The sequence below is a fragment of the Eretmochelys imbricata genome, chromosome 20 (genome assembly GCF_965152235.1).
Source record: "Eretmochelys imbricata isolate rEreImb1 chromosome 20, rEreImb1.hap1, whole genome shotgun sequence".
Lineage (NCBI taxonomy): Eukaryota > Metazoa > Chordata > Testudines > Cheloniidae > Eretmochelys > Eretmochelys imbricata.
Window position 1 is genome coordinate 13234334 of NC_135591.1, and position 15855 is coordinate 13250188.

The 15855-nt window shown below is 60.2% G+C and overlaps 1 protein-coding gene across 1 annotated transcript in view; it reads left to right on the plus strand.

Moving 5' to 3' along the window:
* ITGA5 (integrin subunit alpha 5) overlaps positions 1-12718 on the plus strand; it is a 48877-nt gene extending 36159 nt beyond the window's left edge. The window contains exons 21-31 of the mRNA XM_077838272.1: positions 1465-1615; positions 2026-2118; positions 2875-2954; positions 3377-3457; positions 3777-3882; positions 4339-4491; positions 6993-7094; positions 7690-7803; positions 10421-10522; positions 10893-11015; positions 11685-12718. Of these exons, the coding sequence (XP_077694398.1) occupies positions 1465-1615; positions 2026-2118; positions 2875-2954; positions 3377-3457; positions 3777-3882; positions 4339-4491; positions 6993-7094; positions 7690-7803; positions 10421-10522; positions 10893-11015; positions 11685-11768 (1189 nt within the window). The 3' untranslated portion in view covers positions 11769-12718. The remainder of the gene's footprint in view (positions 1-1464; positions 1616-2025; positions 2119-2874; positions 2955-3376; positions 3458-3776; positions 3883-4338; positions 4492-6992; positions 7095-7689; positions 7804-10420; positions 10523-10892; positions 11016-11684) is intronic.
* The last annotated feature ends 3137 nt before the right edge of the window (positions 12719-15855 follow it).

The window sequence follows — 15855 nt, forward strand, 5'->3', positions numbered from 1 at the left end:
CAACTTGAGTCACGCCTTCCCCCAACCCTAGCGTCCCTTCCCTGCAGCTCCCAGCTGTTTGCTGCTCCCTCTCCCCACGGCCGCAGCTTGCAGCTTGCCAGCACCAGGAGCTGCCTCACAGGGAAGGGACCTGGCCGGCAAACCCTGGAAGAAATTGCTGGGGGGCATGACCCCACGTGGGGCCCCCCCATGCATCACCTCTACAGGCTGGGAGCTAGGACTCCTGAGTTACATCCCTAGCCTCCAGCACCCTGCCCACGTCTCAGTGAAGGGTCCATGCTGGGACCAGCGCTGAGGATGCTCTGGGAAGCCCGGGCATAGGGCAACCCCCCGCAACCCCCGTCAGGCTGAGGGTGCAGAGGGCTGGGAGCAAAGATCAAGGCCAGCCGCCCAGGTGGATGAGAGCAGGGCATTGTGCATGAGTTGCCAGCGGGGCGGAGCAGGGAGGGGGCACAGTTAAGGCTAGGGAGGGGCAGTTAGCGCTGGGGCAGGGAGGGGGCTATGAGTGATGCTGCTCCCCCAGGCTGGGTTTCCGGGCTGCAGCCCCATCTTTTCTGGGTGCTTGCGTGTGGCAGAGACCCTGGGGAGTGTTTTTACCTCACCACGAGGTGGGGCTGTTCCTCAGGGCACCTACTGCCTTGGGCTTTGGGGCAGGTCTGCCCAGATCTGGCTGGGACAGCGCAGGAGTGGTGTCTGGGGGTCATGGCTCAGGTACCCTACAGCAGGGTGCCAGCTTCCGCCCCCCCCCATCAGCTTCCTTTTCTTCCACCTCCCTCCCTCCCTCTCCTGCTGCCCAGGGTGCCCAGTGGCTGATGGTGCCCTGCTCTCTGGATCATGGGGTGTGAGAGGAGAGCTGCCCCCTGGGTGTGGGGCTGGGCAGTCCCCGGAGGCCCCAGGTCAGTGGGGTGGGGTGGGGATCGCCTCTGTCTGGTGCTGGATGGGAGCCCGGGGACGCTGCCCAGAGTGTCCCCCTCTGCTCTGGACCTGCTCCAGTTTCTCCCGGCCCCATGGGCCTGAGGCGGCTGGGTCTGGTGTGGTGCTCATCCTCCTGGCAAGGCCCCGATGCGGTGAGAGGAGGGCAGGAGCTCAGCCCCCTCCCTCGCAGAGCTCTGAGCCCGGCCTGGAGGAGGCCCGCTGCGGTACCCCAGCTGCGTGGGCGACGTGACTCCCCCTCCCCCACACACGTGGCCTAACGCAAAGCAGCTGTGCCCACATATGGAAGCCCTTAGCCTGGCGCTGAGTGTAAGCGGAGCTGGGCGGAGCGCAGGCAGCGTGGGCACAGCTGTGTGAACAGCAGGGTCCCCCCCCACTAGCTGCTGAATGGGGGTTCTGGCTGGCAGGCGCTGTGCAGGCAGCAGGTAGACTGGTCGTGCCGTGCCGGGGCGGGAGGGGCCGTGTCTCTGCCTGTGGCAGGGCCAAGGCCAGGATGTGCCCGCTGGTTCTCATGCCCGTTGTGCCCTGCAGGGAGCACAGCGTGGTGTACCTGGGTGACAAGAATGCCCTGAACCTGACCTTCAACGCCCGCAACCGCGGGGAGGGTGGCGCCTACGAAGCCGAGCTCTACGTCATCCTGCCCGCTGAGGCTGACTACTCTGGGGTGATCCGCAACCATGGGGTAGGTGGCAGAGACACCCGGGGATCAGAGCTCCCCGCAAGCCATGCCGCAGCTGGGCAAGGCCCTCAGCTCTGGGAGTGATGCAGGCTCCAGGGACATTGCTCCCGGCTGCTCCCTCGCAGTGCCAAGGGGCCCATGGCCCTGGCTCGGGGCTGCAGCTCCTTGGCATGGGCCCCTCGGTGCCAGTGTGAGCCCCCGGAACAGGGTGGCCTGGCATGTGCTGCCTGCTGTAAGGGGACCCCTGGGGACGGGACTCCTGCAGGGGAGCTCAGGTGTGCCTCTGCTCCCCACAGCAGGGTGGGTACGGGTAGAGGGCCCGGTATCTCCTCTCCCCTCCATTCCCCGTCCTCTGCAGACCCCCTTCCCCTGCAGCCCTGCTCTGATCCCAGCTTCCTTTCCCTCCTGCTCAGAACTTCACCAACCTGAGCTGCGCCTACGAGTCAGTGAACCGGACCCGCATGGTGATCTGTGACCTCGGCAACCCCATGAAGTCGGGCACCAGTGTGAGTAGCTGTCCCACAGCTGGAGCACCCTGGAGAGCTGCCCCGGGCAGTCCTCACTGGGCAGTGCCCTCTGCCCCCTGGGAATGGCCACCCAACTGAGAGGCCAGGCAGGACAGCTGGGTGCCATGGCACTGAGGTGTCTGGCCATTTCCAGTGGGCATTGGGGAGGGTGGGGTTTTGGGGTGCCTGGCCTGGTGAGGCTCCGGGTGTGGGGGTGGTTGGGTGCTAGGGCAGGTGGGCATTGGGAAGGGCAAGGCCAGTGGGGCACAAGGGTGGCTGCATGCTGCGGTATGTGGGGCGCTGGGACAGCTGGGCATTGGGGAGCTGGGGAGTGGGGGTGGGGCAGGCAGGGAATTTTTCCCTTTGTTCCCAGGAAACCTGCTGCTGGGAGCTGCTGGCATGTGTTGCCGAGGGCCCAGCTCTCCTACGGATGAGCCCAGGGGCCGGGGGCACGTCAGGGGCGGGCAGGGAGCTGGGGGCAGATCGGGGGAGGGGGTGGGCAGGGAGCTGGGCTGGGAGAGGCTGGGGACAGTTTGGGGGAGAGGGGAGGGCAGGGAGCTGGGCTGTGAGGGGCCGGGGGCAGTTTGGGGGAGAGGGGAGGACAGGGAGCTGGGCTGTCAGGGGCCGGGGGACACATTGGGGGCAGATGGGGAGCTGGGCTGTCACGGGACAAGGGGCACATCAGGGGCGGGTGGGGAGCTAGGTCCTTCCAGGGAGCTGGGAGAATGGAGCCATTAACTCTCCTCTGTCCCCCAGCTCTGGGGGGGCCTGCGCTTCACCGTCCCCCATCTTCGTGATAACAAGAAGACCATCCAGTTCGAGTTCCAGATCCGGAGGTAATGCCAGGCATCCTCTTCTCCCCCCATTCCCCTCCCCACTCTGGGACCCGCCCTCCCCAGGTATGGGTTGGGGTCAGGGCTCCCCACTCCCATAGCCCTGTTGCTCCCTTAGGGAGGATCCCATGCTGGGGCACCCCCATGCAGGAGCCCAGATGCACCCAGGGCTTAATATGTAATGAAAGAGGTGTTGGGGCTCAAGCAATTTTTTTACATTCTTAACAAATGTGGCAAGTCCAGAGGTGCCGGGGCTCTGACTGGCCAGGCCCGGCGGTGCCAGGGCTGTCCCCACGGCGGGAGTGGGCCGTCCCATGCAGGGGAGCAGGGAGCCGTGCGGGGCGCAGCAGGGAGCCGTGCGGGGCGCAGCAGGGAGCCGTGCGGGGGAGCGGGCTGCTCCGTGACGCGCTCTGCTCTCTCCACAGCAAGAACGAGAACAACTCCCGCAGCGAGGTGGTGGCGTTCCCACTCCGCGTTGAGGCCTCCGCCAGGGTCTCCTCCCATGGGTGAGTGTGCCCAGCCTTGAGCCAAGGGGGCCTGGCCTTGGGGGGGCCAGCACTGAGTCCAGGTCCTGCTAGCTGCTCCTTTGTAGCCCCCCAGCACCCCTCCAGAAAATAGCCCCCTCCCCCAGTCACTAATTCACATCCTGCCCAAGCGGGCAGGGAAGCCCTGGCCCAGCTGTGGCTGTTCTGTGGCCCCTGCATGACACGAGTTCAGCAGCTCTCAGCGCAGATCGCCAGTGGCTCCACGCTGCAGAGGCTGACTGGGCTGCGGAGACAGATCCCCCGGGCCAGCAGCCAGTGACCACCTGCGCCTGCCCCGCAGGGTCTCCAAGCCTGAGGCCGTGTCCTTCCCCGTCTTGGGCTGGAAGCCTGGCAGAAATCCAGAGAAGGAGCAGGATGTGGGCCCCGAGGTGCAGCATGTGTATGAGGTGGGTGTCATTCGCAGCACAGCTCCCCTGGCTGGCAGCATCGGGGCAGGGAGCAACGCCATACCCCCTGCAGGCTGGGTGGAAGCAGTCCAATCTTCCAGCCCCTCTGCCGGGGGATAGCGGGGGGGCTGCGGGGCCAGGACAGGTTGGGGAGGGAGGTTCTGTGGGGCCAGTATGGGAGGAGAGGGGCTGCCTGTGGAGTTCGCCTGATCGGGAGGCCCTGGGGGCCCATACTGAGAGGGAATGTTTGGGGGGGTGCGCATTCCACCGGGGCACTCCGTCCAGGCCAGCTGGAATGTCCCACTCCCTGCTTTCTCCTCTCCTCTTGCCTGGGGGTCATGGGCCCCGGGAGGCCATGGCACAGCCAGGTGGGCTGCCCCATTCCCGGTCAGCCCGGCACCCCGCGGGACACTGCTGCCTGGCACAGACCCTCTCACTCCCTCTCTCCCCTTGCAGCTGGTGAATGAGGGTCCCAGCACCATCAGCCATGGGGTCCTGGAGCTGAGCTGCCCTGTGAGCTTCCAGGGGAAACCGGTGATGTACGTGACCAGCTACTTGGTGCCGGCCAACTGCACCTCCAGCCAGCCTGTCAACCCGTTGAAGCTGCAGGTAACTGGAACGCAGGGTTGGCCCCGGGCAGGGCGAGCTTTTGTGTGCTGCGATGGGCTGGGGCTCTCCACTAGGGGGCAGTCCCCTAACCACACTGTCTGCACAGGGGCCTGGGGCAGGGCAGCAGGGGCTCAGGTTGGGCCAGCCACGTGCTGAGTCAGGGCTTCCAGGGGCTGGCAGTTGGGTGGGGGTTGGAGTTTGTTTCAGGAATCGCAAAAATTAGTGAATTGGGAGGGACAAGCACAGAGGAGGTGAGAGCTTCTGGGAAACCTGCTAATGCCCCAGTCCTGACCTAAAGCTCCTGCTACTCTCGCCCTGCCCCCCATGCTCCTCATTGCCACCCGCAGCCCCTGCTCTAGCAATGACCGATGGCATTGAATTGTATCGTGTGTTTCTGTGCGGGGGATGCCATCCCATGCCCCTTCTTGGCTCCTGTTGCCGATGTCACGTTGCCTGGAGCGGCTCAGGACCTTGAGTGCCGAGTCAGGCAGACTGTCAGAAGCAGGGCAGATGCCCCAAGCGAGTGGTATGTTCTGTAATTCGATTTCACTAAGCCAGTAACAAGTGTGAACTCCTGGATCGCTGTACCATCCTTACCATGGAGTCACAGAAACTCCCCTCAGACTCTCCAGTCTGTTTTGCCACTGGACTTAATGATAAATGGTCACACACACCAAAAATCACACCACATCCAAGATACCAGTCACTTACCCCAGATCAACTGATGCTCTAGATCCTACTCCAAAGAGCCAGTTCTTTACTTAACTGTTTAAAGCTGTAGCCAGTTCTTTACTTAACTGTTTAAAGGTTTATTAACTAAGAAAAAGCAATAAGGGAGTTATTTACAGGTTAAAGCAAGCAAATGTACACACACCATGAGTTACCATCTCAGTCCTAAGAGGGAAAGCATTGTAGTGATCTGTCTTTTCCAAGTCTTTGAATCCCCTGGGGATCTCTGGCCTCAGTTTTGAGTCTCTGGCCCTTCAGAGTTCAAACAGCCAAAAAGATGCTGTTTCTTCTTGTGAGAAATTTTTATTCCCTTCCCCCAGAGTTCAGGATGATGGGATGAGTCCATGTGCATGTCTCCTCTTCTTGGGTGGAGGGTCTTTTGTCCTCTGACATTCCCCAGTGGTTTGTCTGGTTCTATTGGCAGTTTCAAAGCAAACACTGAAATCTGACCTTATACCATGGGACCCAGACATTATCAGTGAAATGAATACATTACTCCTGGGGGAATTCTGTGCCAAAAAATTAAAAATTCTGCACACAATATTTTAAAATTCTGCAAATTTTATTTATCAAAATAACACAGTATAATCAGATTAGTTCCAATATTTTGGTAATTTATTCCAAAATACCTGTCAGCAAGTCTGTCTGTAACAATACAAACAACAAAAAACATTTCCTGAATGTTTATTGACAAATAGATGCCTTACTAGGCATCTAAGTACAGAACTTTGAGTAATAATTCATTTAAACTACAATACAGAACCATATTTCCTGCCCTCCTCAGAAGCAGTGCAAAGGCTGGGTGGAATCAGGGTAACATAGGAGCTGAGGGAGAGGGAAGTAATTGCTGGGAAGAAGCCTGGATGTGAACTTGGAGGATTGTTGGGTGTGGGTGGGAAAAGTATGGAACAGGGTTTTTTTCAGGGGAGAAGGGGGATTGTTAGGGAGCCTTCACAATGCGGACACTGGCTGACGCCCTCCCCCATATGTCCCTGCACCCCTTGTCCACATATGCCCCTGCGCCCTCACTCAGCCACCCCCCACTCCCATTCAGCCACTGCTCCAGTCTTCTCTCCCACTAGTCCTTCTGAATCCCAGTCTGTGGGCCCCACCCAGAAGCCCCATGTGCCACACACTGTCCATCCGCCCCATAGCTCAAGCCTCCTGACCTGGTCCCACAGGCAGGGCGCTAGAGGAATGCAGCCTCTTCTCTTCCCTATCTGCAGCTGGCGCTGCTCCTGCCTGGGAGTGGCGGCTCTGTTCTGGCGCCACAGCAGCCTCTGGTGGGTGAAAGGTGTAGCTGCAGCACGTCTCAGCTGAATGTATTTTCTGCTGAGAAAAAAAGTCTGCATGGCACATGAATTCTGCGCATGTGCAGTGGTGCAGAATTGACCCAGAAGTAATACACACAGCAATGTACAAGCATTCCATAGAGTCTAGACACTAAAAACATTTTTATAAGACTAATATCCATTTTGAGCAAAGCTAATGTACAGGTGACCTGGTCTGGTCTCCAGCTACAAAGCCGTCAGTTCTTAGCTAGTGCCTAAAGCCTGGGCAAGAGCTGGCATCTCTCTTGCAAGGGTCACAGCTGGATTGCAGTCAGAGGGGTTGGCAGCTGTGGGACAGGTCAGAAGTGCTTGCCTTTACCAGTGGGGGTGGGATCTAGCAGGGACCTTGCAGGCCTGGCATCCCCACCCTGCCCTTCCCTTGCACAGGGCATGTGGGGGGCCAAACGAAGGTGACTCACTCTCCTTGGAATGTGTTTGCAGCTGGAGCAGAGACCCACCGCCTCTCCCACCTCGGAGCAGCATTACCTGCAGAGACGAGACGCGGCGCGGAGCAGTGGGGCCTCCGGGAGCCCTCACACCCTGGTCAGTGCTTCTCTGAACTCTGCACACCCCAGGCCAGGGGTCGTTGATTTCTGTGTGCAGCTGCGCCCATGGTGCCCTGTGACTGCTAGGGGAACAGTGCACAAAAATGAGTCTCCACCCAGCCCTGGAGTGGAGAGTCATGAATCGACACCCACTCCCCAGGGCCTACGGGCCTGGCACGCATGAGCAGAGTGTTATCCATGTCCTTGCCCTGTTCTAATTCAGGAGTGTTTGGTGCATCCAGCCTCCTGCCATTGCACGTGGATTCAGATGCTCCTCCCACTCCCACGCAGCACTGCTGTGTGCTGTCCTGCACCAGAGGTGGCTGCATTCTGGTTCTGCCACTGCTACCAGCCTCCTTTTCCATGCAGAGCCTGGCGCCAGCGATGGTTGCTCTGCCTTTCAGAATGCCGAAGCTAATCCCAGTCACTGGGCTCTCAGCCCGGGCTGTCTCCACCGAGCCCCCATTCCTGGGGCTGCTTGCCAGCAGCCACAGGTGTCCCAAGGTCTAATGTTGGAGCTGGTCACTTCTATTCTGCTGGGCCCCAACCCTTGCTGTGTCCCTGACCCTCTGTCCAATGGCCTCTCCCCACAGAAGTGCCCCGAGGCTGAGTGCTTCCAGCTGACCTGCCAGGTGGGGTTGCTGCAGAGGCAGCAGCGGGTCAGCCTGAAGCTCTACTTCCGGATATGGGCCAAAACTTTCCAGCAGGTGAGTGCTGCTCTGTCCCCTCCCACCCCCACCCCCAGGGCAGCTATGTCTGGGAGCCCCCCACACATGCTCCCCATGTGGGCCTAGCCTGGGGCCTCAGCTTTCCTGTCAGCAGGGGCCTCCTGAGTCGCTGTCTGTCCCCCAGGGCTGTCGGCTTTTCTTTAGTGCCTCAGTCCCCTCCAGCCCTGGGTGTCTGCGTGGCTCCTTCCATTTGCCAGTGTGTTTGGCAGGCTGGGGGTGGGGCTCCCCTTTCCCTGCTCTGGGCAGGCTGGCTCTGCCATCTGTCTGTCTGCATGGAGGCCCCACATTGCAGCTCCCACTCACTCAGCCCTGCCCTGGGGTCTCTCTAGGAACTCTCTCTCTCTCCTCCCCCCCCCACACACACGCCCACACCAGGGGAGCTGTGACACGGATGAGCTCCCTGAGTCTCCACAGCATCCCAGGGCACCTGTTGCTCCCTCCCAACCAGGCTCTTTGCTCAGACCCATCCTACCTGGGAAGGGGTAAACGGGGTCTCGCCCCCCCTCCACTCCTCCAGACCAACTCGCGAGAATCACCCTGGGCGGTGTCAGCTGCTTCCAAGGATTGCTGCAATGTGTGGGTGGCACACGGCACCAGCCTGCCCAGCCCCCAAGCAATCCCCAGCAATGCACCTACCTGCCCAAGCCCCCAGCAATGCACCTGCCTGCTCAGCCATCTCCCAGGCCTGCAGCAATGCACCTGCCTGCTCAGCCCTACAGCAAGGGTTAGCTGGGCTCCTGTCTGCCAGCCTGTGTCCAGATGTGAAGTGATAACAGCACCTGGTGGCCATCCCAACCCCTGCACTCTCCCAGCTCCATTGCTTGTTGCAACCACAAATTCACATCTGTTTCATAGAATCATAGAATATCAGGGTAAGAAGGGACCTCAGGAGGTCATCTAGTCCAACCCCCTGCTCAAAGCAGGACTCATCCCCAACTAAATCATCCCAGCCAGGGCTTTCTCAAGCCTGACCTTAAAAATATCTAAGGAAGGAGATTCCACCACCTCCCTAGGTAACCCATTCCAGTGCTTCACCACCCTCCTAGTGAAAAAGTTTTTCCTAATATCCAACCTAGACCTCCCCCACTGCAACTTGAGACCATTTCTCCTTGTTCTGTCATCTGCTACCAATAAGAACAGTCTAGATCCATCCTCTTTGGAACCCCCTTTCAGGTCGTTGAAAGCAGCTATCAAATCCCCCCTCAGTCTTCTCTTTCGCAGACTTAATAATCCCAGTTCCCTCAGCCTCTCCTCATAAGTCATGTTCCAGACCCCTAATCATTTTTGTTGCCCTCCACTGAACTCTTTCCAATTCTTCCACGTCCTTATTGTAGTGCGGGGCCCAAAACTGGACACAGTACTCCAGATGAGGCCTCACCAATGCTGAATAGAGGGGAATGATCACATCCCTCGATCTGCTGGCAATGCCCCTACTTATACAGCCCAAAATGCTGTTAGCCTTCTTGGCAACAAGGGCACACTGCTGACTCATATCCAGCTTCTCATCCACTGTAATTCCCGGATCCCTTTCTGCAGAACTGCTCCCTAGCCATTCGGTCCCTAGTCTGTAGCAGTGCATGGCATTCTTCCATCCTAAGTGCAGGGCTCTGCACTTGTCCTTGTTGAATCTCATCAGATTTCTTTTGGCCCAATCCTCCAATTTGTCTAGGTCCCTCTGTATCCTATCCCTGCCCTCCAGCGTATCTACCACTCCTCCCAGTTCAGCGTCATCTGCAAACCTGCTGAGGGTGCAATCCACGCCATCCTCCAGATCATTAACGAAATTTGCCCAGGACAGAGCCCGGTGTCCCCTGATTGCAGCCTGGTCAGCATGTCCTTTCCCTTCTCCTAACCCAACGAGGATCCCTTCGCTGCAACTGTATCTGGGGTCACCCATTGCAGCTTTTTCCGGTGCGGGGTCAGCCCTGCTGTTATGGCAGCCCCACAGCTGGTAGCTTAGAGCTGAGCTGGAGCTGTTGCATGCTGCTCTTGGTGCTTGTTGGGCCTTTCCAGCTAAGCAGGGTCAGCCCTGGTCAATGCTGAGATGGGAGACCAGCAAAGAGCACCCAGGGTGTGCAGGAAGCATTGGGGGATGCTCTCCCCTTACTCAGTCCTGACCCCAATGCAGCATAAGGGGGTGTTATGCTGCAGTGTGGGTGCCCCCAGGGTGAGAATGGCTGTGCTGGGGGGGGCAAGTTGGGTGCCAGGGGTGAAGGGCTGACTATGCTGCTCAAAGGGTAGTGGAGGGAAGGTGTAAAACCAGGGTCCTGGCCCTTCTGGTGGTGCCCTGCTCTGTGGGTGGGTCGGTCATCTCCCCACCCCAAAGGCAGCTATATCTTGCAAAGCCCCTCCAGGGCTGTTAGCTGACCCCTGTGTTACCAACACCCATGGCTTCCTGGACCTGAGGCTGACAGAAGCAAATTGCCCCGACATCTGGGCCATGCGTGAGCTCCAAGGGCTGATTGCTGGCAGTGCCCAGCCCTGTCCTGAGCCCGCCCTCTCCCCGCGGCCATCGCCCAGCTGCGCCGGGGCACCCGCTACCCTCCAGATCCTGTTGCTGTATGTTGCCAACCTGCCCTTCCGGGTTTCCCTGCAGAAAGAGAACCAGCCTCAGGCCCTGCAGTGCGAGGCCGTGTACCAGGTCCACAGGATGCCCTACAAGATCCAGCCCAAGGATTACCCCAGCGAGGCCTTAAAGGTCAGTGGCTGCCCATGGGCCATGCAGAGCGGGTGGGGCAGAGGGGGACATATGGGGGGTGCCTGGGGCAAAGTCAAAGCCCAGCCCAGACCCAGGTGAGAGGAGCCTGTGGCTGGTCCCCACCACCCCCACCCCAGGCCCAGTGACCAGCTGAGTGCGTGTGTAGGAGAGGGCCTTAACCTGCCGTTCCAGGCTGGTCAGTTCTCTGGGCCTGACAGCTCAGCTCTGGGAGCTCAGAGCGTGGGAACAAGGTCTGGGCCCACATGGGGTTCAGGAGAGCAGCCTGCTACAGGCCGGGGAAGCAGGAGGCTCTGAGGGGAGCCCAGGCCCCAGCTGCTGTCTCACCCTCCCCATCTCACGGCGTCGGCAGGTGTCCACGGCGATTCAGTGGGCGAAACTGGAGAGCAGCCACGGGGTCCCGCTCTGGATCATCATCCTGGCCATCCTGCTCGGGCTGCTGCTGCTGGCACTGCTCATCTACGTGCTGTACAAGGTGAGTGCACGGGGCTGGGAGCGGCCGGCTGGAGCTGGGGAGTGCCTGGGCTGGGGTGGGGGGGGTGGCCAGCAGCCTCCAGAACCAGCCCTGGGAGCAGAGGCCTGGCTGTCCTCCTGCGGGCACACTGCACCGGGGCTGGCAGGCGTCACTCAGCTCAGCAAGGCTCGCCGCACCACTGGGCAATCGGTGCCAGCTTCCCCGGGCGTGCAGCTGGGAAGCAAGCACTTCTCGCTGCCCATGGGCATCCATCCCTCCCCCCCCAGGCAGGGAACAGGCACCAGCACCATGCAGGTCCTGAGCCAGTTGGCTGGGGTCTCAACACCTGTGAACATCCACCAGGCTCCAGTGGAGGAGGGAGCTCTCCGCAGGCTGGGATAGAGCAGTGCCAGGGTGGGGCTGTGCCAGCAGGGAAAGGGCAGGCGAGGGTCTCCCAGAAAGAACTCCACCCAGGACTGGAGTTACAGCTCTGGAGCTTGGGGATCAGTAGGGGGAGGGGCTGGGACTCCTGGGTTCTATGCCCAGCTCTGGGGTCGGAAGTGGGGCAGGTGACGGGAGCAGGGGGCTGGGAGATGGGGCAGGCGTTCTCAGGGCCGCTGGGGTGTGCTGCTGGTTCCAGTACTGCCTTGTGCGCTCGCTGCCCGGCTTCTCTGCCTCTTGTCTCTGCAGCTGGGGTTTTTCAAACGCTCCCTGCCCTACGGCACGGCCATGGAGAAGGCTCAGCTCAAGCCACAGGCGGCCTCAGAGGCATAGCGGGGCCAGGGCCGCCCGGCTGCTCTGCGCATCTGGGCTCTGTTTGTCTGTCTGTCTTGTTTGCTTTTTCTGGTGCGGCCGCCGCAGAGCAGCATCGGGGAGGGGCGGCGCGGCCTGGCACAGCAAGAACGGGCTGCACCCAGCAAGCTTGCCAATGGGGCAGAGACAGACCCAAGGAAGCCCCACCGTGGGGGGCCATGAGGTGAGCCCCCAGGACTGCAGCAGCAACTGGAGAGCGCCCTGCCCGCTCTGTGCCTATGGGGTGGCATCTCTGCCTCCCCTCGGCGCCAGACCCCGGCAGCCACCCACTGCCCTCTGCGGGTGCCCCGGCGGGTCAGATGCTGAGGGCTGCGCTCTCCAGCCATGGGCAATACTTGAAGGCTGCCGGGAGGCCCTGCTGGGCTCTGCGGAGCCGTGGACTCCTCCCGCGGCCCAGCGTGAAATGCCGTCCCTCTGTCCGGCCGGCTGGTGTTGGCACAGGGTCATGGAGTCTGAACTGGACAGTTTACAAGCTGCCCGTCCACTCAGACTTGCCGGAGCTAGGCTGGACAAGCACAATCACCCCATGCAGCCACCGCCATGGAGCTGGGCAGGACTTCCTGCCTTCCCCAGCCCACTTCCTGTCTGAGGCAGCTCCCCCGAGGACATGATGGACACTTCCAGTCAGGGGTCCTCGGGGCCACTCTCAGCGATGCCAAAGATTGCAGCATAGGAAGCCGAAGCCATGGCCCGCCAGCTGTGCCTGCACCAGCCCTGAGCTCGCAGCCCGGCAAGGGGCTGCGGCCAGGATTCTGGGCTCTAATTTAAAGTCTCTCCAAGTGCAATAAACCCTTCGACGTCAGTATTAATCTTCTTAATTATGATCAGGAATTTTCTCATGTGGTTGGAGGTCTGGCCCAGGTGCTCCCCGCTTTGCACTGACCCCACGTTGTAGGGCCAGCCCCCTCCCCAGCCCCATTCCCCTTCCCCTCCAGCCTGCTTGCAGCATCTCTAAATTATTATGTTATGTCTCCTGTCTGAAATCCGGGGGTGGCCCCGAGCTGGCCCTGCACTGCCCTCCGATGCTGGCCCTCAGGGATGGCATAGCCTGGCAGGACCCCCATGGAGAGCGCTGGGTTTTGCCTGGCTTTCCTGTGCAGCTGTCCCCAGTCTGGGCAGACTCTGCCCTAGAGAGGGATGCCAGAGCAGCCTACTCCGCGGGCTCTGCCCCATCGCCCCCTGGGCCACGCGCTGGTGCCTAGTCTCGCGGCCAGGTACCTGGTCTCACTCCCAGACAGCACTTGCTGTTGAACTGACCCCAGCCATTCCGGCAGGAGGGGTGTCTGAGGGGGCTCTGGGCTCCAGGTGGGCACTATGTGGAAAGGGCAGCTCTTGCCCTAGTGGCCCAGTCCAGATACCAGCACTGCCGGTGCCAGCAAACAAGACAGCCAGGCTGCTGGAAGGGCCAGGACTGGAGCTACTGTGCAGCCAGACCCTGGCCTAGAGCCCCCATCCTGTCACTGGGATCCCAGGCAGCACACCCTTCTCAGGGCCGGGAACTCCTCGCTCTGCCAGGCTGAGCCAGAGCCCTGGATCCTGACCCTCCCTCTCCCGGGGCCAGGGGGGCTCAGATGAGATTGTAACTCGTGCTCCCAGGGCCGTTCTGGGGGTCCAGGCCGTCAGTGCCTCATGCAAATTGGGGGCCAAGTCTTCATTCCTCTCTCCCGCAGGCCATGGGCAGGGGATCGAGGGCGGGGTCCCGTGGCTGGGGGGGGGGCTCTGGCAGCTGCTGGATTCTCACTGGAACGTGGCCCACTGGGATCAGGGCTCATCAGAAACGCCAGCCCTGCGGATCTCTGCAGCCACTCCCAGGGCAGGTGCAGCAGCCGAGAGTCAAAATTGCACTACAGCTTGCAGCCCCTGCCAGCCCGGGTGGGGGATCCTCTTCTTGGTATTTATCCTTCCACTTTATATTGGCTGTTCCAAACAGCCCCCCAGCACCCTCTGCCCTCTGTGGGGGCAGATCCCAGCTCAGGAGGCCAGAGCCCTGGTGTCCCTTGGTGCTGTGTACTGGGGGGACGGTCCCTGGGACTGGGGCCCTCCCCATGGCGGACACTCTCCCCTCTCTGTTCTGTGTTGATTTGCTGTTGGTTTGAGAGAAGGGGGGGAAGGGTTGGAAATTTTTGGTGAATGGGGGAAAATAAACAGGTTCCCCACCCTCCTCTCGAAGGAAAGTGAGCGGGGTGGGGGGGGCTGTTGTCACTAATTGGTTGGGGGGGGATCCAGCTTCCTGCCTCAGGGAGGCGCTCACTCTCTATTGTTGTTTTATTATTAAATGTGTTCTAAAGACCCTTCCTCGCCTGGTCATTGATGGCTCTGCCTTGGTCACCCTCGGGCATGATTAGTGGGTGCGAGCAGCACTGGGGAGAGAGAGAGAGGATGGGACCTGTGTGTGTCTGTGTGCGTGTGCATGTGTGCTGCTGCCCCCTGCTGGTCAGGATGGGACCTGTGTGTGCATATGCACCAGTGCACCCTGCTGGAGCACATGGGGCTGGTGTGTGCTTCTGCAGCCTGCTAAACAGGATGGGACCTATGTGTGCGGCTGCATGCGCTGCTCCCCCTGCGGGAGAGGGTGGGACCTGGGACTCCGTGTGCACCAGCCACTCAGCAGCATCCCCAAAGCCTGTGTAGGGTGCCCCGGCTCCCTGTACAATCCGCGTGGGGAGAGAGGAGCCTAAGAATGAGCTCCCCAAACGCCAGCCAGCTAAGCCAGTCAATAGCAGAGACCAGCGAGGGCTGGGGGGTCCTCTCAGGTGCCCAGATCCAGGCTGCAGGGGCCGCCTTTCTCTGCTGGCCACTGCCCAGAGCCCCTCTCCTGGAGTCCAGCCCCAAGCCGGGTCTTGCATGAACAGCAGGAGCACCTGCATCGCTCCAGCTTTTAACCCTCAGCCCCAGGGCTTTGCACATTCACCCTGGATGTGGGAAACCCTGGTTCAATTCCCCTCTCTGACAGGGACCCCGGTCCCATTCCTTCTCCCCATCACCCAGGTGAGAGTCCTGGGCTATGGGGTGTTCAGGTGCTCTCAATCTCCTCCCCACTCTATAGCCCACCTACTGCCCAGGGCACCCCCCTGGGCAGTGGGATGTCCCTGTTCAAATCCCTTCTCAGGCCGAGGGGGTCTCCTACAGCACAGGTGTGTACACTGGGCTAAAGCTTAGATCTCCTACAAATGTAGAGCTGGAAGGGCCTTGAGCTGCTAGCTAGAGAAGCGCCCAGCTAAGGCAGTACCACGGGAGTCTAGATCTTTCCTTTCTAAACCTTCGATCCTTTTTGTTACTCTGCTCTGGACTTTCCTGTTTGCCTCTTTTCTGAAGTGCACCACCCAGAACTGGACACAGGACTCCAGCTGAGACCTCACCAGCTCGAGCAGAGCGGGACAGTCACCTTCTGTGTCTTACATACAACACTTCTGTTAATCTGCCCCAGAAGATATTAGCTTTTTCACAACTACATGGCGGTGCTGACTCCTATTCAACTTGTGATCCACACTAACCCGCAGGCCCATTGCAGCAGTATCGCCACCAAGCCAGCTGTTCCCTAGTGGGTAGATGTGCATGAGTTTTCCTTCCTAAGTGAAGTACTTTTGCTCCTGGGGAAATTCTGCACCACTGCAGACATGCATAATTCACGTGTCCCACAGGATTTGTTTCCTCCCACAGAAAAGACATTTCTGCCCACGAAGTGCTGCAGTTCCACCTTTCGCCCACCAGAGGCACTGTGGTGCGAGAACAGCCAGCAGCAGGAAGCAGCCAGCTGTTCTGGCACCACAGTGGCCTCTGGTGGGAAAAATATGGAACTGCAGCTCTTCTGGGGCAGAATGTATTCTCTCGCGGGGGGTGGGATTCTGTGCATGCCCAGCTGCAGAATTCCCCCAGGAGTAGAAATTCATCACAGCACCCTGCCTGCGGAGTCAGGTTTGGACAGAGCAGGCCTCTGGGGGAATCACAGACGGCTTCAGAGTGGCTAGTGGCGGGGGTTAGACTGGAGTGCAAGCTCAGGAGCTAGTGGGGTGACAGCACTGAGCCTAGGGACAGGGGAGAGGGGCTG